General features: G+C 31.1%; 1 protein-coding gene across 5 annotated transcripts in view; it reads left to right on the top strand.

Moving 5' to 3' along the window:
* The window catches only part of LanB1 (laminin subunit beta-1), a 157,635-nt gene that overhangs the window by 100,696 nt on the left and 30,233 nt on the right, over positions 1-26,706 (top strand). For 3 of the 5 annotated variants that reach the window (XM_085807483.1, XM_085807481.1, XM_085807484.1), the window contains 6 exons: positions 2,193-2,392; positions 11,865-11,961; positions 12,495-12,686; positions 12,811-12,831; positions 17,630-17,810; positions 26,127-26,311. In XM_085807483.1, the coding sequence (XP_085663609.1) occupies positions 2,193-2,392; positions 11,865-11,961; positions 12,495-12,686; positions 12,811-12,831; positions 17,630-17,810; positions 26,127-26,311 (876 nt within the window). The remainder of the gene's footprint in view (positions 1-2,192; positions 2,393-11,864; positions 11,962-12,494; positions 12,687-12,810; positions 12,832-17,629; positions 17,811-26,126; positions 26,312-26,706) is intronic. The other 2 variants (XM_035368911.2, XM_085807482.1) reach the window with 1 other exon arrangement.

The raw sequence follows: 26,706 nt of genomic DNA, 5'->3' as shown, positions 1-26,706 counted from the left end.
TGAGTGATTTATTTATTTGGTTGAAACGTAGTCTGTTTATTCCTTATGCACATCATATAAGCTTGTATTTGGTTTACTTGTGGCATTTAGTCTGTGGTCATGAAACGATTTTTTGTGCGTATCTTCATTTAGGGAATAAACTAAAAAATGTCTGTATTTTAGTGTTTCACTATTGGATGATTTTTTGGGAAATTTTGGAACATTGCTCGATTTTCTTTTAGACTATTTAATTCCATTATTTTAAAATTTCTACATTATAATATATTGTTTGTCTACCATGAAAAGAGACTTGTTCATCACGTGGTGTCAAACGATCCTAGCATCTTACTTTTGCTAGTAGTATATTCTATATAACAATGAAATTTGGATTCACTTGTTCACAACTTTGGATGTGTTCTGTGTGTCTTTCCTGTTTGTGAACTGTGCCCTTTCTTAACAGATGAGGTCAAGTCCGTTCTTGTGATAAACAGACTGTATCTGCTATAGAGTTTTGAAATTTGTACACATTATGAAACAAATTTCTCTGTTAAAATAAGAATAATAAAAAGATATTGGTCAATTTTCTACTTTATTAATGTGTGCTGCAGACAGAATTTGTAGTTCTTCAATGTCCTTTTTTCCCCCCTTACTTGCAAAGAAATTAACCTTATTTTGGAAGTCTAGCATTTATTAAAGGCTATTTCTTCCCCCTTTTTCCATAGACGTTTTATATTTATTATTAATTTCCTTTTATTGCTCTCAAAAACACTTGAGTATAACGATTGATTAGTATTTAAAATTATATGCGATGAAATCTATGGTGCCATTTTTAATTTTTCGCATTTTATAAGTTTGTATGCACTTTTTCCAGCATTTCATATTAAAAGCTGATCTTCTGTAGTTTTATTAATTTAATTTGTAATTCTATCATGAAATGTAACATTATGGCACTTTAAAAATTCTAACAACTAAAAATGTATCTGTTATAAAGATTTGAAATTTCCACAGCTTTTAGAACAAACTCTTCATCCTGTTTTAAACCAAATGAGCCCCCCCCCAAAAAAAAGAAAAAATATTAAACTAAGTGGTTTTATAAAATTCTTTTAGACTAGGCAACCAGGTATTGGGCTGGTGTGCCAGATGTCTTAATTTACTTCAGAAAAATAACTTTCTCAAAATGTCAAGCATATTGCTGTTAGTAGAGTAAAATCATTGTAAGGATTTAAAATTCAGGAGCTGGGTAGCACAAAGCTAACTGGAAAAAAGTAATACATTTATAATGCATTAAAGAATGTTGAGAGAATATCAGCCTCATGTCCAAGATCAATTACATTAATTTTTTAATAACTAATAGGGTACATAAATTTTGATGCAAGTTACAGCTAGTGTATTTAATTGTAATGTTGTGAAAAAAAGATAATCAATGAAAGTAAGAGTGATTATTCGTTGTTAAAATAAAATACTTTTTATTGAATGATTGATTGATACCATTATTAAGACTGAAAAGATGAAAATACAAATTTTAAAAAAAGCTTTTGTCAAATAACTTTTATTTAAAACTTGGAAAATAATTATTGAAATTGAAAAATAAGTTATCATATATTTTAATGGCAAGAAGAGATTAAATAATTATCTTTAAAAAATTCGTCAGCAATTTTTGTCAGGAATAAGGGCATAAGATGCCTGAATAAGAAAATCTAATATTCAAATTGCAATCTTGAAAATATAAGCCAATATCCTTATAAATTTATTGAGAGTGGTGTGCACTTCTATTATTATTCATAATGTAAAATTGTAAATGAATTTTTTAAAAGAATTTTAAAGTTTTTTATTGCTGCTACAAGCAGTACGTGTTACTGACATTGAGCTTCTAGCAGACTGTAGATAATATTTGACTATAAAAATATACAAGGTGTCTTACTGTGCAGCCTGAAGTACTCTGCAAAAATTAAATAATCTTTGTTTTATGTGAATGATTGGCTTTGTTGGACAATTTGTAAAAATCAGTAATTGAAGGAAAAAACTATGAACAGTATTTAAAGCATTCATGAGAAGTGCATGGATTTCTCATTTTCATTTATTATTATTTAAAGTAATTTTTTCTGATTATGTTAGTATTTAATTAAAGATGTTACTTTTTTGTTTCCCTTGTACCACAAATATTTAAGCTGTTTTTAACATGTATATATCATTCTGCTATAATGTATTTTTAGAATGTGTCTGCAACTCTCTTGGCACTTCTGATGTGGATGGTTATTGTGATGGTAAAACTGGACAGTGCCCATGTTTGCCTAATGTAGTTGGTATTTCATGTGATCGTTGTCTACCAAATCACTGGAATATAAGTAGCAAAGCAGGATGTGTACATTGTGATTGTGACAGCCTGGGATCTTATGCATTTGAATGCAATGAAGTAATTTTTATTTATTTTTATTCTGTTTTTCAAATGTTAAGAACATTTTTTAAAATAATGGTCTAATTGTGAATAAAAGTTTACAATAATTGTTATAAAATTAACTGTGTAATTTGGTAATTTCAATTTTTTTAACATTTCATGATTTTATTTAATTATATGTATATTTCTCAAAGGAATGTTAATTTGGACTTTTCCAACTGTTTCTATTATTCATCTGTCACTATATAAAAGTATTTTTATGAAATATAAACTTAATCCTCTGGCAATGAAAGGCACAAACACGCATGTACTGCTGAAACAGCTGTTTATTTTGCGAGTGTCTCTACATGGCCAGAAGGTTTTTGCTACTAAGTCTAAATCCATGAAATTATGGAAAGATAAATGCATTGTTTAATGATGTTCAATAGAGTATACAGGTTGGGTGGAAATTAACTCTCTGTTGGAAATTGTAACTTTTTTAATACTTAACAAATTTTCTTGAAACAAAAAGCATTTTGTTCCTTATAATGTAGGATTTGTAATGCATTGCTAAAATTTCACATAGGCACCCCCATTATTCACTAGCTTTTGTAAACAGTTGGGGATATATGTGACAGACTTCTTAGATACTCCTGCAGTACATTTGTAAGAACTTGGTGAATTCACTCTTCCAGTGCATCAGAGTTTTTGATTTTATATGATAAACTTCCAGTTATGCCCACAAAAAAAGGAAGTCACAGGGCATTAGGTCAGGACTCCTTGCAGACCATTCCAGGGACCTCAGAGATCTCAACCAGCATGCTGGAAAATTGGTGTCGAGTTGCACACGGATAGGATATACTTCGTTCGTGGGCTGCCATACTTCATAGTAAAATGCAAACGGAGCCCACTGACATAAGGTTAAACACTGCAGCATGATTTGTCATTTATGCTTGTAATGACATAAGTGAAATATATAATAAACTCATATATTGTAAGGAATAAAATACTTTGTTTCATGAAAATTTGTTAAGTATTAAAAAAATATAAACAATTTTCAATAGGGAGTTAATTTCTCCCAGTCTGTATACTATGCAGAACATTATTAAACAATGTATTGATCTTTCCATTATTTTGTGGATTTAGACGTAATAGTGAAAAACTGTCTGGCCCAGGGTAGATGCTTGTGAAAGAAGCAGGGAAGGTAGATGGACCAATTGATGGAAACCACATGATGCCCATGTAGCCAGCCCATTCACTTAGATTTCGAACCACGGTCAAACTATCAGTGTTCATGAATTACTGCTTGGCCACCAATGGATCAGAATTAAGATCTTTTGCATAACCTGCATTGTGATGTACCATTTGGTGATGCATTTTGTATGTTTTGCTGCAGTGGTGCATTGAATACTAAGCATGAACAAATGTGAATAGCATGACATTTGTCTTTTCAAGCAAATATCAGATATGCCTACAGCACTGATGGTCATATCTGAAATTAGTGTGGCACTGCAGTTGCAGATATCAAAACACTTGCCATACCAGTCCATCAACCACAATTATTATTTGAGATGTTATTAGCCTACTTTTGCATCACCATAATATGCATTGCAGGTATACTCAGCTGCCACTGCTCTATCTCTGAAGTCTTGGAGTCTCTTGTCAAGCGCTGCATTCATTTGTCTCGAAAACCGCGACACAGTTAGTTATTTTAGAATGCACTCATGTTACAAAGTACGCATGGGTCAGGCTACATACGTTCACACCCACAGGAGCAACAAAGATCCGGGTTTTCGAGACAAATGAACGCAGCACTTTTGCACCGCGTAGCAGTCAAACGGTTAATGAGGCATTTTGTGACCTAATGTGTGTGTAGCTGGACACTTCCTAAATTGCCCACCGGGTTTCAAGCTTAAGCCTTTTTATTTCATTGCCAAGGCATGTTGAACCAGTTATTGCCAGCTATGGGAACAATACAGAATGCTGATTTCTTAATGGTCTGTAAGAGAACAGGACTGTAAATATCCTTATATTCTATCACATTATTGGTGAATAAAGATGACTGATATCTCTACTTCATGATCTTACAGTTTGGATGGTGAGTGGTTTGCGCATGTGTTGTGTGTACAGGCTGAATAGTAATATTCATTTATCTAAGTAATTGGTGAACAAAGTAAGCTACAACTGTGAATGTAATGTGTGTCCATAGTAAAGTAACTATACCTTACAAGGTGAGACTACTTGCTTCTCTGGCAGTGAAAGTCAAAGTTTAGTGATCCTCTCTCAAGAAATATGAGAAGTGCAGCAAAAAGTTAGGTGTGAAGTTGTGGAACATCATCAGTGTAATATGAAGACATGTTGAGTACAGAGATATGATAATTTCCAGTGTAACATAAAATATCCAAACATTATGCATGACATTTTTTTTTCCTTTCAGAAACTGAATTTTCTGTGAAAGCAAAATGAGAATTTTTTAATGTCATCTTATCAAATATGCAAATGCTATCATCTAAAAAAAATGACTCTGGGCAAACATGACATCACACTTCTAGTAAAACATCATATGGGAAACAAAAATGCTGTTACCAGAGATGTAAGTCTGTGTTTGTAAAATGGTGAGCTTTCACTTCATGAACAAAATTGTGAAATGGTCTACTTATATGGCTAATGCAAGTGGAGATTATAGCTAAGCTGGCCGTATTTAGGTACACCTGTAGAGTTGCCAGTATACATTTAAGAGCAGGGGACAAATATATACATTCCTCAATCTACAAAGCTGTGTAAGAAATATCAGCAGAGTATGCAGCTTATCACAAGGGCATATATGGCAAACTTTGGAGGAGAATAATGTGTATCCTTTTCATGGCATTCATTACACACCAAGAACTATTACTGCAAGAGCCATGAACGAAGTCGAAAATGTGTCAGCCTTTTTACTAATATCCTTTGGATAGATGAGACAGTGTTCCATTGTGGCACATTGTAAAACCAATGCAGTAATCATTTTTGGATTTCATTTAAGCCTTCAGGGAAGAAAGTCATCAGACATCACTTACAATATCTGGAAGAACCATTTACTGGGGTGTATGTTATACAATAACTTAACAATGGAATTAATTTAAGCTTTTGCGAGAAATCTAAACTATTTTTTAAATGCCATTTTTCTGTGTTAGGTTTTTTGCAATTTCAACATTATGGCTCCCCATAACAGCATTTAAAGACTGATGGAATGCATTTTAGCAGATATGTTTAGAAAACAGATCATCAGCTCTGGTGGTGCTCTTGAATGCCACCGCGGTTACTAAACATCACTTGGATTTCTTTATTAATTTATTTTTTAATGTTAAGAATACTTCTGATTTCCTTATTTTTATTTTCTGGTGGAACTGTCTATATAGAATTATATCACAGTCTGCTTGTCTTATATGTATATGAGCCAGTTTCTCTTAGAAAGTCCTCCCTGAAGATATCCCTCCCCTTAGGCAGATAGCCCTCGAAGCTTTGCCATAATCACACACTGCTTGTCTTATTTGCATACAACAGTATTTTTACTTTGACTTATGCATTTGCATATTCTCAAGAAGAAATAACATTCCCATTTTGTTTTCAGAGAAAATTCACTTTCTTATAAATAGAATATTGTGTATCAGTTTTAAGCATTTTGGTCTGCATAGGCAACTTTTAATGTTATGAAAATCTTGGGGCAAAATGTCGATTTATACTAATGCAAAATTTTTCCAACCTTTTATATAATGCTGCTTGCTTTCTTCATATTATGTAGCTAACAATTGTTGAGTTGATTAAATGCAAACTTAATCTGCTTGATTATGTATATGTAAATTACTGTTAAAGAATTGTCATAATTGTAGCAGTAACTTAAATAAGAATGCTAAGAGACGAATCTGCACTGAAGCTACAAGATCAAAATAAATTGATTGTGAAGTAAAAGGTGGGAACGTTAAATTAAATATAAAATTAGTTCCAAAAAATATAAAGGCCGACTTATTTTTATTTCCAGGAAATGGTTACAAAAACCGAGTAAACGTAAATGAAGGGTGCAAAGTAAAAAATGGAAGTGGTTAAAGAAAACCTTAAAAACGCAGAGCATGAAGCTGTAAATTACAAAATGCAATAAAATTGCCTGCAAAATCAGTCTCCTTTATTTAACACTTCAAACAGAAGTTGTCGAAGGAAAAGTGTTTTGAAGCCTTAAACCAAGTTGATTAATCAGTTACAAATACGTTTCATTTCTCTGAACCATTTGGGACTTTATACCACCTTTTTCAATACATTAATCATAAATTTTAAAAATGATATTTTGAGTGAGTCTCAAATGCGCTCAGATTTTTTCCCTTGCTTGTGTTCGTACTCAAAGAACACAAAATTACAAAAAAATATGCAAGATACAAATGCTAAAAGTACCCTTCATTTGAGCTAACTAGATTGGTTTAATTAAATCTAAAAGTATAAAAATGATATTAAAGAAGCAAAAACTTCTAAAACTAGTTGCTTGAAAACAAATGACAGAATTATCCACAGTCACTGTACAATAGGCTGGCTCAAATTTACATAACGAGGAATTTTCTTTTTTTGGGATTAATTTATGCATAACTGCTAAAAAGTGAATCAAGTGAAATTTGATGTAAACTACCGTTGTAATCTTCTTCATAAGCTCCACAGCCTGTCATAGGCTAGGCTATTTCTCCAATATTCCTCCACCTGACCCCATTCGGCACAATAGCCCTACATAGATTAAATCCAATTCACCTTAAATCCTCCTCGACATCACCTATCCATCTAGTGGGTGGTCTTTCTCTTTGTCTTACTCCCTCAATTTTCAAAATGTTATCTTTTTGTTTGGAAATGCATCATCATATCTAAACACATGGCCCAGCCATCTGATACAAGATGCTGTTACGATTCTCACAATATCAATTTTGCCATATTTCCTTATTTTCCATATAGTTCATGATTATAGAGAATCCTCCACATGCCTTTTGTTGCACCTGTCCAAAGATCTTTCTTACGATTTTTCTTTCAGAAATTGTTATCCGGTCTTTCTCTGCTCTGTTAAGTATCCAACATTCACTTCCGTAGAGGGCAGCAGGTCATATTAAAGTTTTATATAAATTTAATTTAGTTTTTATGGTGATTAGTTTGGATTTAAATTGTTTTTAAGGCCGTAATAACATCTATTAGCCATAAATATTCTATTTTTTATTTCAACTTTTATATCATTGCAACTTGTGATTAGTGTGCCCAGATATTTAAATTGTTTTAACGGTTTCAAAGGTATAACTGTTAGTCTTCAAGGGGGTAGATGCAATTATAAATTTAGTTTTGTCTTCAATAATGATTAGGCCTGTTTTCTTTGCTGCATTTTCAAGCGAGATGCCTGGACAATGGCTCATTTTGGTTTCCCAATGATTTCAATGTCATCGTCAAAAACCAGCAGTTGAATTGTTCTATGCAAGATAGTTCCACTTGTGTTTATTCCAATGCGTCTTATGGCCTTTTCAAGAGCTATATTAAACAACAGGAAAGACAGGGAGTCTCCCTGTCTTGTCTTAATCCTTCCTCAGTATAAAAAGATTCTGAAAGATATGTGGAAATTTTTATTCTATATATCAATTTTCAGTCATCCTTGTGAGGCTTATCAGTTTCTTCAGGATATTAAATTCCAACAGTGCTTCAAGTAGTTTTTCTCTGTCATAGGCTAAAATCAACAAACAGGTGGCAGGTGTTGAAGTTATATTCTTTAGTTCTTTCCAAGATTTGTCTAATATAATGCAATTGATCAGTTGTTGTTTTTGCCTTCTGCAATCCATACTGGTAATTCCCAATAACATTAGAAGTATATGTAAGAAATCCTTTATATAAGAAAATGGAGAAGATTTTATATGCTGAATTCAGTAAAGTAATTTTTCTGTAGTTACAACCTTCTGGCTTGTCTCCTTTTTTATAAATAGGACAAATAGATCCTTCTTTCCCACTCTACAATTGTGTAAAAGTATAAAAAACTTATCGTTTCTGTAAACTTCTGTTTTAGAAAATCAAATGGCTGCCAAAAGCTGTTGAAAGAATGCATGCAAGAAAAGAGTTGCTTAAAAATTTTTCTGAACTCCGCTTATGGGTTTACCAGAAAGTGAGAAATGTGATTCCCAAACTGGGATAGCAGTAGTGGTTGATAGAAATGAACAAAAAAGAACTAACAAAGCCCACTCTTTCTAGACATGAGGCTATTGGTGGAAATTTGGAAATGAGTGTAAAATGTGCAAACTAAGTAGAAGGTAATGAGTTGAACCAGAAAGTGGCATCTTATTTTCTGGGTAACGTCTTGGAAACTAGCCAGTAAAGATGGCATTGTAATTCTACGTCATCTTAAACTTAAATTGTGACCAAAAGTTCAGGAAAACAAAAAAAGTGCTTAAAAAGTCAAAAGTCTTTACATAATTGAGCTACAATACATTTTGGAAATCTAAAAAGGCCCTTTTTACTTCCTTGTACGAAGTAAAAAGGAAGTATTGTAATCGCGAAAAGTTTCAGGCAGCATATTTCAACAAAGATATCCCATTTTGACCTCTTTCAAATGCAATTTAACGATGTATTTCCGTGATATCTGTATGTAAGGACAGAATAAAACACTCTTTTCCTCCACAAAAATTATAAAACTGCTTTAAAATGAATTCTGAAGAGAATTTTTCGTGGCGTCTGTACGAACGTATGTACGAACATATGTCCGTACGTGCCTCCCATAACTCAAAAACGAGTAGCCTCAGAACATTGAAATTTTGTATATAGGACTGCTATAACATGTAGATGTGCACCTTGTATTTTGGTTGCAATCGGCCGCACTAAACTATATAAATATATTTATATATATATTCACTCTGTTACCCGGCTCAGTGATCTCGGTTTCTTTACTCTTATATGTTTGTAAATTGTACATTTTTTGCTTTAAAAATTATTAATTTATGTTGTTCTTATCTTCCGGTTAAGGTTTTTATGCCTTTAGTAAATCTGTATGCAATATTTTTAGAATTATCAACAATTTTAAAATTGCTTAAGTGCTGCTAAGCCTAATAATGTTTTTGATGGCGGCCATTGCTCTTGTTTACCTTTGAAACAGCAAGATAGCGGATTTGTTGCCAATCTAGAGAACCTTAGCTTCGCAACAACAAAGATAACGCCTTCATTTATTATTTAAATCATGCGTAATCCTTTCTGGAATTTTTTCGTGGAAATAAGCGTTTAAGATTTACTTCGTAATTTTTAATACAGATATTTTTGAGTTTTTATGTATTTTTTCCTTGTCGCGAAGGGAAAACTGAATTAATTGAATGAGAAATACTGAATCGTCTGTGAAAAATTGTTTCTTTTTTGTTTTGTTTGCTTAATTTCTTTTATAAATCGTTCTAGCTTTATTATAGTATTTGAATAGAACATGTGGCAATGATTAGATAATTCTTTAAATGATATAAATTTTGTGCATTCTGAGTTATAATATGAATGAAATATAATACTGTTAAGTAAACCTAGCGCCAGAGTGTCACTATGGTAAACAAAGTGAATTTTAAAGAATGCATTTATTCTATTGTGGTTTATGCGCTGTTGGCGAAGTAGATTTAATTCAATCTAATAAGTTTAAATGAAATGCAAGAAAAAGTGTGTATAATTTAATATTCCGTCCGATAAGTCATGTGGTGTATACATTAGATTTTTTTTCTTTAGTGACAGGAAAGAAATGCCAGAATTTTAGTAAAAAGTACATAAAAGGAATAGTGCATTCATTGAAGTGTAGCATATTTACAAAGATAAGACTTTTAATTACATATTCACATTAATCACTTTTCAAAAGTCATCCAACTATTTCCTTCTTTTCAGGTTTAAATAATAATTATCATATCACTGTAAACAAGTAATTTAATATACAATGCCAGCTTTTTTAAAGTGAGTGAAATTGAGAATTAAGTTTGAGGCAAATAGGATAAATATTTGCTTCTTCTATTTTATTAAAGTTGTTGAATACAATGATCTCGTAGGTATACCTATAAATGTTGGATAAATAAGCATGTTGTTCATTGTGAACATTGGAACTGATATTCTTGCGACAAATTACAAATTGCCGAAAATGTGATCGTTCCCATTGGAATGTCCCAGACTTGTTTAAAAAAGTATTATTAAACTTGATGCAATTATGAAGCAAAACACTTTTTTAATAGATTTTCCATTCTTCTTTGGAGACAAGAATTTGTGTAAACGGATCTGATAGAATGAGCAGACTGTCATATATATCTTCTAATGGTAAAGTAATATAAAGATTTTTGAAGTCATAGCAATAAATATTCTTAATATCTGAACACTGGAGACCTTCGATGATTGGTTCATTGCGATTTCTAATCCAATTGAAATTGTGGTCTTGAATATTTTTCAAATTAGTACCCTTGATCAACAACATAGGTGGATTTGTTCTTTTAATCCCAAAACAGAATGTATCAGGTCCTGAGTGAACTACATTTTGGAATAACGAGGCTATTTATGTTAGATATCACTAATAGTAATTTACAAAATACAGAAAGCGTAATAACTCACATGCTGAAGAGCAGGTTGATAACCTTATCTGCTCATCAAGATATATAAATCGATTTTAATTATAATTTTATATTTTATTTTATTGATTTTTTTTGGTTATTTTAAATTTAATTTTTTTTATTTGAAATATTTTTTATTTTAATTGTTTTACTTATTTCAAATAATTTATTAATGTTATTTCATCAGTTTTATTAATTATCAGTTAAATCTTATTCTCAAAAAGTAATTGGGCTAAAAAGTATTCATACATTTTTGTCTTTCAAATATACTATGAATGTTCAAAACTAGAATTCCATGTATATAGCTGGAATGCAGCTATATGAACCTGTCATTTTGTTGTAATTGTATGTATGTAAACATAAAGATTAGTTACAGATGTCACTCATTAGGCTTGTACATAAACTTAACATAATTTCATAGAGTGTAGTAACATTTTCATTGAATAAAATGTGAACTTCTAATCTAAGAAAACAGTGAGCTTTATAATGCAGACCATTAACAGAGAGAATGGAGAGAAGAGAAATTTTATGTTAAGGTAAATTTCTGTTGTCTTTTTCTAAATCTTCCTTTGATTTTAAAATTTTCCTTGTCATGAGGAATCATGAAAAAACATGGCAATGTTGTAATTTAAATTATTTTGAAATATTTCTTAGAAGTTTTCTGTTATTTCTCTAAATAATTCTTCAGAGTGCATTATTTTAAAGGATTTTATTTCATTATCTTTGAACAAGATTTAGTCATGTCTTAAAATTTTCTTATTACTTTTCTGATTTTTATTTTTCATTCTTTAACATTTGCCTTGTAATGTTTCATTGTGCTTTACATTTTTTAAAAATATTTTATCTGTCTAAATTCAATTCTGGATAGTATTTCTAAGTTCTCTACATATATTTATATTATTTCCTATTTTGTATTGTAGTTTGATGGTCAATGTCCATGTAAACCTGGACATGGAGGAAAGAAATGTGATGAATGTCAAAGTAATTATTGGGGTAATCCACATGTGCAGTGTTACCGTAAGTGCTGTCATTATTTCGTTAGAAAGAAATAACTGTTACTGATAAATATTATGCATGCATTCTGCACTGGAAATGTAATTAGTTTTGGGCTTGAGTGTTTATTCACCTTTACCACATTTTCTAAAATATGATCAGAAAATGTTTTTTTTTTCTTTTTCTTTTTTTTTTTTTTTCCATAATTTATTTTTCAAAAACTAAATTATCTAGTTAGTTCTAGATCTCTTTTCAACTGATCATTAATATAAGTTTATTTTAGCTAACTTCTGTTCAGTTTTATACTCTGCATATAGTATTTTACTAGAGCTTTTTTTTCATAACAAATAAGTGTCAGTTTAAGAAAGGCTGATTTCCAACTAAATACAAAAAATGCTGTAAATCACACATTAAAATTTATTTCTGATTTGAAACATTAATTTTCGGCGATATCAGTTTTACATTTGTAACACTAAAAGATATATTTAATTTTGAGGAGTCTTGTTTAATATATTTTTACATTAAATCTTTAAATTTTGAAACTATTCTGTTTTTAGCATGTGAATGTAATCGTGAAGGATCCAAAACTCTGCAGTGCCGCAAAGAAGATGGTACTTGTATTTGTGCTGAAGGTATTTCTGGAAAGCATTGTGATATTTGTGCAAGAGGCTACACTGGGAATTCTCCATTTTGTGAGCCCTGTGGTGAATGCTTTGATAATTGGGATGCCATATTACAGGAACTTAAAGGTAATTTTTTGTAACTAATATGCTTTAAGTGCCTAAATTTTCATGCCTAAAGTATTTTCTGTATGTTTTATGAATGCCTTGTAAACACAGTAAATATCTTTCCTATCATTTCATGCTACTGTAGAACCTTTTGTTGGGGCTCTAGGTAGGTGGTGTTTCTTTATTTTTATTATTTGTTTTATTTTTTATACATTTTGTGCAAGTCCATCTTATTTTTCATATCTTTGTTATCAGCATTCAATTCAAATTTACATAGCTTTTGCGATACTAATTTTGTATAAATTTTTTTACTTAAAAGGCTGGATTTTTGTTTTTTTAATACTGTATGTTTAAAAAATTTAAACAGTATGTCTTTTCAGACTTTATCCTTTATCAGAACAATATTAAGCACTTAAAAAAATTAGGTTCATCATCAAGATAATGTGACTATACAGATATTGTTTAAAATTTGTTTAATGTTTTATCTTCTTAAGTTTGAACCTCATTTTTTTAAAATTTCAAGTTCATTTCTTACGTTACTGTCTTATAGAATTGGAAGTTATCATACCTGAATTCCCTTAATAGCGATGCTACACTCTGTCTATCATAAGAAAAGCTCTCGCCAGTTAGTCTGCAGCTGTCTGTTGCTGTAGAAATGAGCCTTGACCCATTTTCCATAGGGGTGTCGGGTGTCTTGAAGATGAATTTTGACTTCCCCTCAGCCAACAGTCGCCCAAAACAAAATAGCAAGCAACTCTTGGGTCTTCCCTACTTGAAATATACTAGCCTTGTTGCTATAGCGACCGCCACCTGCCAGACACTGTGGTGGGGCTATCTTCTCATACACAGACAATAGCAGTGTTCACTAGTTTAGCCGTTGTTAAGAATATTGTTGAAAAGATAAGAACAGATGTTCTTTCACTCTGGCTGTAAAACAAGTATATCAATTATGCTTATAAAATAGCTGTTATATAATTTTATACATGTAAAATCAAATCTACAAAATATTCTTCTATAGTCTACAAAATTATTCTTTTATATATAAAAAGAAATCTGTAGAGAATGAAAGAATCTGAAATTCCATTTTTGTACTAATAGGGGACTTGTTTAAATTAATTTAAAATAAATGTATGCATAGGCTTCCTGCTTTGTATAATCATACAGTAACGCTAAAATTTTAAATTATTTTATCTAAAGACAAAATATCCTGAGTCTTCAAATCCTATGAATTGTTAAAAGATTCAAAAACCTCGCTCTTTCTGTGTTTTTAATCATTTACATCTTTCGAATTCTGGCCTAAAAACAGTTCTAGAATTTTTATCTTAAAATATTAGAAAAATTAATTATGGATGTTGAATAAAACCGTTCACTATAATAGAACAGGAGTATTGCTATTTTAGTGAACCTGAAGGACTAATATCACCTCATGGCAACCTTGAATATTAAGTGATATATATTGTAATAATGTGTTTGTATCTGTAAATATATATTTAATGTATCTATATAAGTATCTGTAAATATATATTTATATATATATACATACCAGTATATAACTAGTTATAAGTATTAACAAATATCGGTTGATTTTTTAAACTTGTATTCTTTAATTTGTATGTCATTAACCTACTAAAACCTGGTCAAAATTCTCATAATATAAGACTTCAGACTGGCACGATCCAAAACACTTTTTCCCCCTCTTTGACTTTTTCCGAATGAGAAAAGTCATTAGAGTAGTCATTTGTCCCCTCCATGGATGCAGTAAAATTTACATGTTTGTCTGACGCTGTTCCATAATTAGAATGGATTGCTAGATTTGCGATTTTCTAATGAAGTTTTGCTTTCATCTAAATGAAGTTCTAAATAAATAGTGCACTGGAAATCATCCAGTGCACTATTTATTTAGAACAAAATGTATGCAATGTTTATATTTCATTTACTATTTCTGATTAATCTCAGCAATAATTTATGAATTTTATAACTTTATTTTCATACTTCATTTATATTCGCATATTTTCTTATTAAAAATTAGAAAACGAGAACAAAACTTCACAAAATATAATAAATACGAACTTCGTAGGTCTGCATGTTGGAATGTGGTTTTTAATAATATATTTTCATTAACAAAATAATCATAATGAATAAATTAGTGAAATAATAATAATAAATTCATTAATAATATTTGTTACCATTAGATGATTAGAATGAGATTCAATACAATTAGCTTTTGAGATGAACTTACAGCAATAATAAAGTTTTAAATAACAATAACAAAGCTTTAAATTTGCTTTTTTTGATAATTTTATTATTATAATATAAAAAAGAAAATCAAAGATACATTGGTTGTGTTTCATCATTTAACTTTAACAAATATTACATTAGATTATCAGGCAAAGGAGGCATATCTTTAAAGAAAATTTTTCTTTCTAAAATTGGCTTTTGTTTATGTTAGCAGGGGGAAAAAAAATCTGCGACCTATACATGCAGTCATCAAAATTATTTTTCAGAACAGTTTTAAATGTTTATTAAGAATTATACTTCAATTTCCTTTCATAGGCAGAAATTTCGTCTAAAACCATCGTTATATCCAAAGTTTGAAGTCTATTTGATTTTCAATGAATATTCTGTTTGCACATAATATATTTTCTAATTTATTTTAGAAAGAGTAATCTTTCACATTTTCAAAAGAATAAGTAAGGGCATACTGGGTGTTTCCACTTACAATGTAGTAAACCTGTTTTTCATATTTCTCCCAGTAATGAAAACGATTACCCTGGAATATTTTCAAAGCAAAATTAAGAAAACTGTTTATGCTAAATTTTCCATAAAGCATTTTCTCGTGTATTTTTTATTTAAAGTGTGAAATTTTCTCTTTGAAAAAATAGAAAATCATGAACGGAGTAAAATTAATTCATGAGAAATTTGTAATAATTCCATCATAATATGAAATAGTGGAGAAAAATGCAATACAATTTATTTATTCACAAATAATCCCCTCATATGCCTAATTTATGTACTGTCGATTGAGAAATATAGGTTAGTAAATTAAACCGGTTATATCAATACTTTTTCTTTATCAATTTTTTACAGGCCATTCAGTAGAGCAGTAAAGGTGGCTGAATACTTAAAGCTCGCTCGTGTTTGAATCCTGGCTAAAGGGTTGTATTCATGTTTTTCGCTATGTGTAACGCAAATACAAGTCAGCTTCCCTTAGAAAGTCTTCCGCGAAGGCATCCCTCCCCTTATACAGATAATTGTTGTGTGCTTTGATATAATCCAGTAAGCGAACAAAATTAATCCAATCAAACCCGGAGAATTGGTTGGTTACATGTGGAATTTTTCATCAGGAACGTAAATGCGAGCAATTTTCTCTTAAAAAGGTTTACACGAAAGCATCCATCACTTTAAGCAGAAAGCGTTTTTTTTTTCCTGTGATTCAATCCTAATTCTCATACATTTAATAGTAAGATGACATGCACCTTATTACAGAAAAAATAACATTAATTTTTTAAAGATAAATTTTTTTTATTAAACTTTTATGAATTTTCTTTATCTCTTGAGTATAAGAATTCAGCAAATAAAACTGGCCAAAGTTTTATGTAAAGTAACTGATGTTTTAATTCAATTTAGAAGTTACGTGAGCTTTAATGATATTTAAATACTTTTTAGGAGACGTTATCCTAAAAGAGGGTCTAAAGATAAATTGGTTTTAGTTAATTTACAATAAATGAAAAATCACAAAAACTATTATGCATGCAATTGTCTCTTATTTATCTCTTGATAAATCAGACAAAATTGACTGCATAATAGAAGCACTTCGAACGAGTTAATAGTTCTTAAGGGTTTTATACACTCCCCAAAAAAGAGGCAAAATAACATCTTATTATTCATAAGTATAAAAAGGAACTAAACGATAAAAGCGGTTTTACCTATTTTCTAGAAGGCCATGAAATCTAAAATATTAATCTAATTATATTTGCTAAGATTAAAAAGCATTAAATGTGGTTAGCTTAAACAGCGTGCAAAATCGCTGAAGTTTTAATCATAGCAAAAGTTAGTACTAAAAAAGTTAGCACTAAAATTATGAGACCGTGCTCTAACGTTTGAGAAAGAGATAGCTTCTATTTGATTTTCTAGTATATTGCCGCGAAACGAAAGCTGCGGTTTTTGCCAAAATTTAGCCAAACCGATAAGAAGAGGGAAACAGTGCGTAGCAGGCGGCTGTTCTGAGTAGCGACAATGGACCACGCAGAGATCTACAGATAGGCGATTTCTCTAAAATAGGGAGGGTAATGCTGGTATGATACTTGTACCACAGCCGGCGTTAAAGAAAGTCATTTTCCCGGTACAACTGCTGTACCACCGGGTTTAAAAAGTTAAATACAGACCTAAAATTCTGCATTAACTGAAAGTTATTCAATACTGTTTCCTCCCTTTTTCTTACATGAAGAATTCTTGAAAACTGACACTATTTAAATTTATGTTTATTCGTGTAATTATTAGCAGACTCTTATGATGACTTAGTGTTTTTTAAAAATTGCATTTTAAGTTATTTCAATATTTAGATGTAATTATTAATTTTGAGTGAAGTATCAATTTCAGGTTTTTATTCTTGCTGTTTCGTTTTTGAAAAATGTAGTCGTTGACACTTGGTTCCTATATTTATTTAAATGGTTTAATAGAAGGTTCCTGAAACATTTTTACAGCCAACCTCTTCAAGAATAAAATATTCATATGTTTAGACACCTTATCAAATTTGTAACAGAACCTGAATTCTCGCTGTATTCAGTGATGAATTGGTGCAATGAAAGATTTTCATTTATTGTGTAGGAAATGAAAATGGAATTCCATTATGTGTATGTGGCGCTAATAAATACTTTTACCTTTTAAATGTAACATGTTTAATACTTGATTAAATCGAGTAATAAAATACTCAATTTTTATGCATATCATTTCTGATTTTTCAGATCAAACTCAACAACTGCTTGATGCTGCCAGCCATATTAAGCAGACTGGCATTACCGGAGCCTATTCTAAAGAGTTTTCTGCCATGGAATCTAAATTGGAAGAAGTTAGGGAAATTCTGGCTGCTGCAAACATTACTGGATCTGATGTAGAAGACTTGCAAGATATTGTTGAACAACTAAGGTATTTATATATGCAGCATTATCATGTAAATGACAAGCTATCATGTCAGAGTTCACAACTAATGTTAACTTCTGCCCCTTCAGTACATGTGATTTCTCTTAACTTTACTCTGCATAGAAATTTCATCTTATTGGACCTTGAGCATATGTTTGCTGACTTTTTAGGTAGTTTAACTTGTTTAATGCTAGATTGAATCATTTTCTGACAAAGAGCACCTTACTAGCACTGTAACAGATTGAGAGCAGTTTTTTTTTAAGACGATGCTGTTGCCTGTTTGTAAAGCTAGTCTTGCATGTTGTTATTTATTTAATTAATTTGAAGACTTCCCATTTTACAAGCACATGTCAGTTTGACTTTTGTTTGGTAATGGCTGAACCTACTGGTCATTTTTTCCAGGTTTCAGCATTTAATATAGCTTTTTGTCACCCCGAAGAGATGGAATAGACTGTAAAAATAGCCAAGCCTTGAATGGAAATGTGTCCTCAGTACAGATATCATAGTTGTTCTCTGCTAGTAATTATTCGTTCAGATTGAAAGAAAGAACTTCAGAAAGTTCATAAGGTTCATGTAACTGTTAAAATGAACACATTTTTTTTTTTTTTTTTTTTTTTCATTTCATGTGAAATTTCTTGTGATAGCATTTCAATCTCGCAGAATAATTTTCTCCAAAACTTATTATAGACAGCTGCAATGAGCATTGTGTTGTTTTTTATATGTTGGGTATGTGCTCAGTGATGATTACCAAGAGGTATACAAACATCATTTATTCTGCATTGCTCATCTGCTATTCTATATTACAGTTATGATTAAAGATTATAATAGATACAGTTACATATATAACATCTCCCTTTTTTATCAAAAATAATAATAGTAAAATTAAACATATTCTTTTAAATAATAAGGTTTCTTAACAGTCCTACCAGATTTGAGTAACATAGTTGAAAAATTTGATGATACTATACGTTCACTATTTGGTAACCCAACACTTCTGTTAGGTTTTGAAGGACTTACAGGCACATCTAAATTTGTAGTGCTCCTGCTATTCTCAGGTATCTCAGGTTCATCTATAACTTCATTCTCATAGTTATTTTGTATTGCAAACTCTCTCTGATTATTTCCTTTAAGAAAGTCTGTTCTGTTCCTTTCTACAATTTTTCCGTCTCTTCTTATAATCCTACATGACCGTGGTCTTTCTGTTTCTTCTGTATCCCTCTTTCATTTAGTTTTTTCCCTTTCTCTTTTATGTAAACATGATCACCTTTTTTCAGTGGTTTTAACTGTCTTGCATTCCTATCATAATAACTTTATTGTAAGGTTTGTCTCTTCAGTAAATGTTGTTTATGGTCTTCATATTGTTTAGCTTGGACGAAATTCTCTTTTATAGGCATCAATCCATTTACTTTTCTTCGAAACATCAATTCTGAAGGTGACTTAATTTCATCTGAAATAGGAGAGTTACGATATTCCAGTAATACTAAATATGGATCCTTGTTGTCAACTACAGCTTTTTCTAACATTCTTTTGACAGTTTGAATATGTCTTTCAACCATTCCATTAGATTGTGGGTAATTTGGACTTGAAGTTCTGGTTTCAAAATTCCATCTTCTTGCAAAGTCTTTAAATTTCCTGCAATTATATTGTGGACCATTATCCGAATATACTATTTTCGGAATACCATGTCTTGCAAAAATGGATCAAATCTTCCAAATGCCCAATTTCAACCTATTTGCTAAAATAATCTATAACTGTTAGATAATCCCTTCCGTGAAAGTAAAAGAGATCTGTTCTCAATGCTTTCCATGGACCATTTGGTATTTCTTTAGATATCATTGGTTCTTTATTAGTAGCTTTTTGTAAACTTAAACATGTTTGACAATTCAATACCAAATCTTCAATTTCTTTCGACATTCCTGGCCAATATAATATTTTTCTTGCTTTGATCTTGCATTTTACTACTCCTAAATGACCATAATGAATTCTGCTTAACATATCTTTTCATAAACTTCTTGGTACAACAACACAGGAAGTTTTAAATATTAACCCATTTGCTTCTGATAGTTCTTCTCTTAATAGTTAAAATATGGTTTTGCCAGTTCTTGAACCATACTTTTTTCATCTGGCCATCCAGTTTTAATTAATTTTCTTAAAACTTGTATTCTTCATCTTTTTCTGTTTCCAGTTGAAAAACTTCCATTCTAACATTGGTATACATTCTACAACCAATCCAAAATGAGCTTCTATGTCTCCTTTAAAGAAATCAGATCCTTTATCAGTGAATGATCTTGATAATGCATCCGCTATAAAAAGTTCTTTTCCTGGTTTATATTTTATTTCAAACTGATATAGCTGTAATCTTATACGCATTCTTTATAATCTTACAGGGCATTTATTTAATGGCTTTTTGAAAATTGATTCCAGTGGTTTATGGTCACTTTCCACAGTAATATATTTTCCAAATATATACTGCTGAAATTTCTCATACGCAAATACAGTAGCTAAAGTTTCCTTTTCAATTTGAGCATAATTCTTCTGTGTATCTGTTAATGTCTTAGATACATATGCTACTGGTAAATTATTCTGCAGTAAGACTGCTCCTAGTCTTTCTTGAGATGCATCTACAGGTAAAACTACTGGCATCTTTATATCATAATACTGTAAAACTGGTTTATTTACTAAGACATCCTTTAGTCTTCTAAATGCTTTTTCATGTGTTGCATTCCAGTTCCAGATAACTTGTTTTTTCAACAAATCTCTAAAACATGATGTGATACATTAGGTATAAATCTAGAAACATATGTAATCATTCCTAGGAAAGTTTCTAATTCTTTCACATTTTTTTTTTTGGTGGTTTTATATCTAGATTAGCCTTAATTTTGTCTTCATCATTAAACCATCTTTAGAAAATATATGTCCCATATATTTCACTTCATTCAGCCCAAATTTACATTTATTTAAATTAAATTTAATATTCTTTTCTCTGGCTCTGTCCAACAACTTCTTTAATCTTGAATCATGTTCTTTTTTATCTTTACCTCAAACTAATAAGTCATCTATATATATTTGAACTCCTTCTAAATCACTAAAAATTTCAGAAAAACTTCTGGTGATGAACTCAGTCAATATGGCAACCTCAAAAAACAATATCTATCAAAACAGTGTTAAATGTAGTAAATTCACAACTTGAATCTGACAGTTTAATTTGCCAAAATGCTTTCTTTGCATCTAAAATACTAAAGACCTTTGCATTTGTCATTTGAGATGAAATTTCTTGAATGTTTGGTATGTGATAATGTTCTCACAGTATATTTGATTAAGGTGCTGAGGATCTAAACACATTCTTAAATTACTATCCTTTTTCCTTACTACCACTAATAAATTCACAAATTCTGTTGGTTGGTTAACTTTTTTTATAATACCATCTTTTTCCTTTCTTGCTAATTCCTTTTTTAATGGATTTAATAAACTAAGTGGACTGTTTTTACAGGGTTCTATTTTACTAATAGCTCCTGGTTTTAATTTAATATGATATGTATATCCAGTTAAATTCCCAGTTCCTTTAAACAAATCTTGATATCCTTTTAAAGATTCTGGTAACTTTTCATTGGAATCAGGATTTACTGTACCAATCCTTTGTATTAGGTTTAATTTTTGCAATTTAAGTAAACCTAAAATAGCTGGAACAGTTTTATCACATGCTACGACTTGAAATTCTACTTCATCCTTGTTCCCTTTTGATGTTTCACATAATAATTTACCTTTTCTGACTACATCAATTGTAATACCATTGTAATTATTTAAAAGTGACTTTTGATTTAGTCAAACATTTATCTCTTAAATTTAATTGTTTAAATTTAGGCAATGGTAACGCATTACACTGAGCTCCAGTATCCAACTTAACAAATAAATATTTAGATATATTTACTTTTAGTTTTTCAAACCTTCTGTTCTATTTATAGAAAATGGATTTGTATCTTCTACTGACGCTAAAATATAATCATTACCATTATTATGTAACTCATGCTCTAAATTATTCGGTACAACATTTTATAAGTGCGCATTTTAGAAAAGGGATTTTTCTTTTTACAGTACAAGCAAATCTTATTATAAGCAGGACAATTGTATAACTTATGAAAAGTTCCACATTTTCTACATGGTTTCGGATTATTGTACTTATTTCTTTGATAGTTTGAGGAAGATTTAGAACTTTGTTGCTTTTGTTTTACGTGATAGTTTTTCTTACAAGGCTGACTTTTTTCCTCTGAAGGTGGAAATTTATTACATTTGATCACTTCTATTTTATTTTCTTTAGTTAAAGTTTTCAGCTGAAGTTTTGCTAATTCAAAAGCTTTACACATTTTAATACATTTCTCCAATGTTAACTGATCTTCCCTTAATAAGCTATCTTTGAGATTTTATTTAGAATTCCACTTACTATTCTATCTCTTATTAAACTATCTTTTAATTCTGCAAATCCACAGTTGCTACTTAATTTCTTTAAATCGGTTAAAAAAAATCAAACGATTCACCTACATGTTGTGTTCGACAGAAAAATATATGTCTATCAACACTTTCGTTTGCTTTTGGTATGCAAAAATTTTCGAAAGCTTCAATTACTTTGTCAACATCCTTCTTATCTTCTTCACTTAAATAAAAAGTATTAAACTTTTAATGTGCTTCTTCACCTATAATATGCAATAAAATAACTACTTTAATTTCAGGTGATTTAGTAATACCACCAGACGCTAACATATAAATTTGGAATTTTTGTTTCCATTTCTTCCAATTTTCGCTTAAATTACCTTCAAAATTTAGATTACTTGGTGGCTTTAATTCATCCATATTTAATATAGGACTTTAAATAGTTTATATATATGCATTTTTAGCCACTTCAAATGAAAGTAAACAATGCACTCACTTACCAGCGATAGAAGTTTCAATTTCACTGTGAACAACTTCCCATCATGTTTTTGTTTAGAATATCTTTACTGACACTGCATGGTTCTTCAAAAAAGATTTTCTTTTTTAATCTATGACTGACTGTGCCATGTGTTGTTTTTATATGTTGGGTATGTGCTCAGTGATGATTACCAAGATGTACACAAACATTTATTCTGCATTGCTCATCTACTATTCTGTATTACAGTTATGATTAAAGATAATAATAGATACATTTACATATATAACAAGCATCTGCAGCAAAATATCTATATGTTTTGAATGCATAGGAATATAGTTTGCTCAGAATATGCTTCATTTATTCCTGTGGTGTAGGTGGAAATAATCCAAATGTCAAAGTTGTTTGATAATAACATTGTTGAAAAATAACTTGAATAAAAGCATACAAGTCGTGTTTTTATATGAAAACGTTCTGCATAGCATAATTTTTCATCTAAAATATATTATTTTTAATAATATTGATTATTAAGCGAATTCATATAATTACATGCATTAGTGAAGTTTTCCCCCCACTGAATAGGTAAGGTTTGTTTTCTATGTATCATTGTATGCTGATTCCATATATGCAGTCAGGATTTTGTTACCACCAACAATTTTTAAGTGATATCATTTGTGATATGTTTAAATCTTTTGAGAGTGTGTGGTTACTTTCAAGTTCAGATTAAATGAAGAAATATATTTAAGTTAGTTTATTATAATTTTCCTTTTCATATTCCAATTCTGATGATTAACTATCTACATAAATTAACTGTTGGTAATAAACAAATTCTTGTCTTAACAATTAGCCCAAGCTTTCAGTGGGAGAGTTATAAGAAAAAAATTGAAAAATAGATAATCTATTGGCTCACCTGGAAAGTTCTGTGGTTTTTTAAATCAAAGCGTGATTTCTAATTATTTTGTTATGGCTGATAAGGAGTTACCTAGATCTAAGTGAATGTTAAAATTGGGTCTGCTCACATTGTGTAATTCTAGAATGTGTTCTGACATCATTTTTGTCTCAATAAAGTGCTAAGAATGTAGACCCAAAAGTTCATTTTGATCATATTATGCTCTTTCATTTTAAAAAACAGAGTTTGCTTATCAGACTCCACCAAGTTAAAGCACAGAAATTCCATCCTCAAGGATAATGCTTGCTGTACAAGGTGCTTCTGTGAACCAAGGACCTACTAAAAGAAGCTGTCACAGAAAATCCACATAATACAATTCAAGAACTATCATATGGACTTAATAGTCCAAAAAGTACAGTGCATGATCATTTAAAGAAGACTGGTTGTGTAAGCTGCTATGATGTATGGATACCTCATACTTTTAACACAGCAGAATATGCTTGCTTGAGTTTGAACACGTGATTCTTAGCTAAACTGAAATAAAGAAGTTTCTTTAAAAAAAAATTTAAAAAAAAAAAATAAAATAAAAAAACTCATTATTTGTTATGAGAAATACACTGAAGTGACAAAAGTCATTGGATACCTCCTAATATTTTGTCGGTCCTCCTTTTGCCCGGCAAAGTTCAGCAACTCGACGTGGCATGGACTCAACAGGTCGTTGGAAGTCCCCTGCAGGAATATTGAGCCATGCTGCCTCTATAGACGTCCGTAATCGTGAAAGTGTTGGCGGTGCAGGGTTTGGGACACGAACTGACCTCTCGATGATGTCCCATAAATGTTTGATGGGATTCATGTCGGGTGATCTAGCTGGCCAGATCATTCGCTGGAATTGTCCAGAATGTTCTTCTAACCAATCGCGAACAATTGTGGCCCGTTGACATGGCGCATTGTCATCCATAAAAATCCCATCGTTGTGTGAGTACGTGAAGTCCATGAATGGCTGTAAGTGATCTCCAAGTAGCTGAAGGTATCCATTTCCAGTCAATTATATGTTCAGTTGCACCAGAGGACCGAGTCCATGCCATGTAAAAACAGCCCAGACCATTATGGAACCACTACCAGCTTGAACAGTGCCTTGTTGACAACTTGGGTCCATGGCTTTGTGTGATCTGCGCCACACTCGAACCTTACCATCAGCTCTTACCAACTGAAATCGTGACTCATCTGACCAAGCCACGGTTTTCCATTCATTTAGGGACCAACCGATATGCTCACAAGCCCACGAGAGTCACTGCAGGCGATGTCGTGCTGTCAGTAAAGGCACTCGAGTCGGTCTTCTGCTGGCATAGCCCAAAGAAGACAAATTTCGCCGCACTGTCTTATCGGACACGTCCCTCGTATGTCCCACATTGATTTCTGTGGTTATTTGACGCAGTGTTGCTTGTCTGTGAACATTGACAACTCTACACAGACGTCGCTGGTCTCGGTTGTTAAGTGCAGGTGGTCGGCCACTACACTGTCCATGGTGGGATGTTATGCCTGAAATTAGATACTCTTGTCACACTCTTGACACTGTAGATCTCGGAATGTGGAATTCCCTAACGATATCCGAAATGGAATGACCCATGCGTCTAGCTCCAACTACCATTCCGCGTTCAAAGTCTGTTAATTCTCGTCGTGCGGCCATAATCACGTCAAAGCCTCTTCACATGAATAACCTGAACGCAAATGAAAGCCCTGCCAAAGCACGTCGCATTTATACATTTTCTACGTGATACTACTGCCATTTGTATATTTGCATATTGCTATCCCATGACTTTTGTCACTTCAGTGTAGATTCTGTGCAATAATTAACTAGAAAAAAGATCATGGTAAGCCAAAAAAGATCTTTAGTAACATTGAGCGGGGGGGCTGCATCACAAAAAATCAGTGCTTTTTGCATTGTGAGGCTGCAAAGGTATTGTGTGCTGTGAATTGTTGCCACCAAACAGACAATAAATTTGGAAAAATATTCTCCCCAAATTGCAGTTGTAAGAGCAAAAATTGAAATAAAACATCCAAAGTTGATCAATCTTCAAGTTGTTTTCGGCCCTACATTTCAATTATTGTTGGACAAAAACTTAATTGAGTGAGGCTGTTTTATATCAAACCCCTCTGAACCATATTCTTCAAACCTTGCCTGTTTAATTTTCATATCTTCAGGTCACTTCAAAATTTTCTGAATGTCCTGGAGTTCTGTTCTTTGGAGACTTTCAAACAGCACTGCAGCCTCTTTATGAATAAATGTAAGATTTTTCTATTTTTAAAAAAGTGGAATTTTCAGCTGAAGGAGAGATGGTAGAAAATCATAGTACAAGATGGTTGCTAATGTGATTTAATGAAATTTTTTGTTTGTGTACTGCTTCATTTGTATTTATCATCAAAAAAACTACAAAACTTTCCAAGTGACCCAGTATTTGTTAAATTTCTTTTACTACGTCACTGCATTTTTATTAGTTTAATAGTTTTTTCAATGAAATGTATGATGTTTAAGGCAAAATCTCACAGTCACACAAGAGCATTTGGATGTGGTTGATCATGAACTAGAAAATACAACTCAAAAGATCTTAGATGCTAAATTAGCCCTAACGGATCTTCGTAACAGAGCAGATGATTTGACTCGTGATGCCCAGTCTTTGAAAAGCAATGCAACTGCATTACAGGAAGCAAATGTTGAAGGCAAGTTTACAAGTTTTTTTTTTTTTTTTTTTTTTTTTTTTTTTTTTTTTTTTTGTTATTGTTTTTTATAAATTTTTATAAATTTTTTTATAAATTTTCTTGCATGGAAAGATATATATATATATATATATATGTATATATTTTTTTGCAATTTTTATCTTTGCTTTTCGGAGCATTTCCTTTGTTGGAAACTTGTATTAAAAATTAGTTTGTAATATTGAAATTTTGATTTGCTTACATCAAGTACTGAATAGCAATAAAGTATTAAGACCTATTTCAAGTTCCTTAACATTCTAAAATAAATTTATCATTTTTTAATCAACAATATTTTTGCAGTTAATAAGTAAATGCTATTCAGTGTTACAATGATAGCTCCAAGTTGTGCCAAAAAAAAT

The sequence above is a fragment of the Stegodyphus dumicola genome, chromosome X1 (genome assembly GCF_044657685.1).
Source record: "Stegodyphus dumicola isolate Sdum_Otavi_A_Nest chromosome X1, ASM4465768v1".
NCBI classification, from domain to species: domain Eukaryota; kingdom Metazoa; phylum Arthropoda; class Arachnida; order Araneae; family Eresidae; genus Stegodyphus; species Stegodyphus dumicola.
The sequence above is the reverse complement of the archived record's forward strand: the minus strand, read 5'-3'. Positions and strand labels throughout refer to the sequence as shown.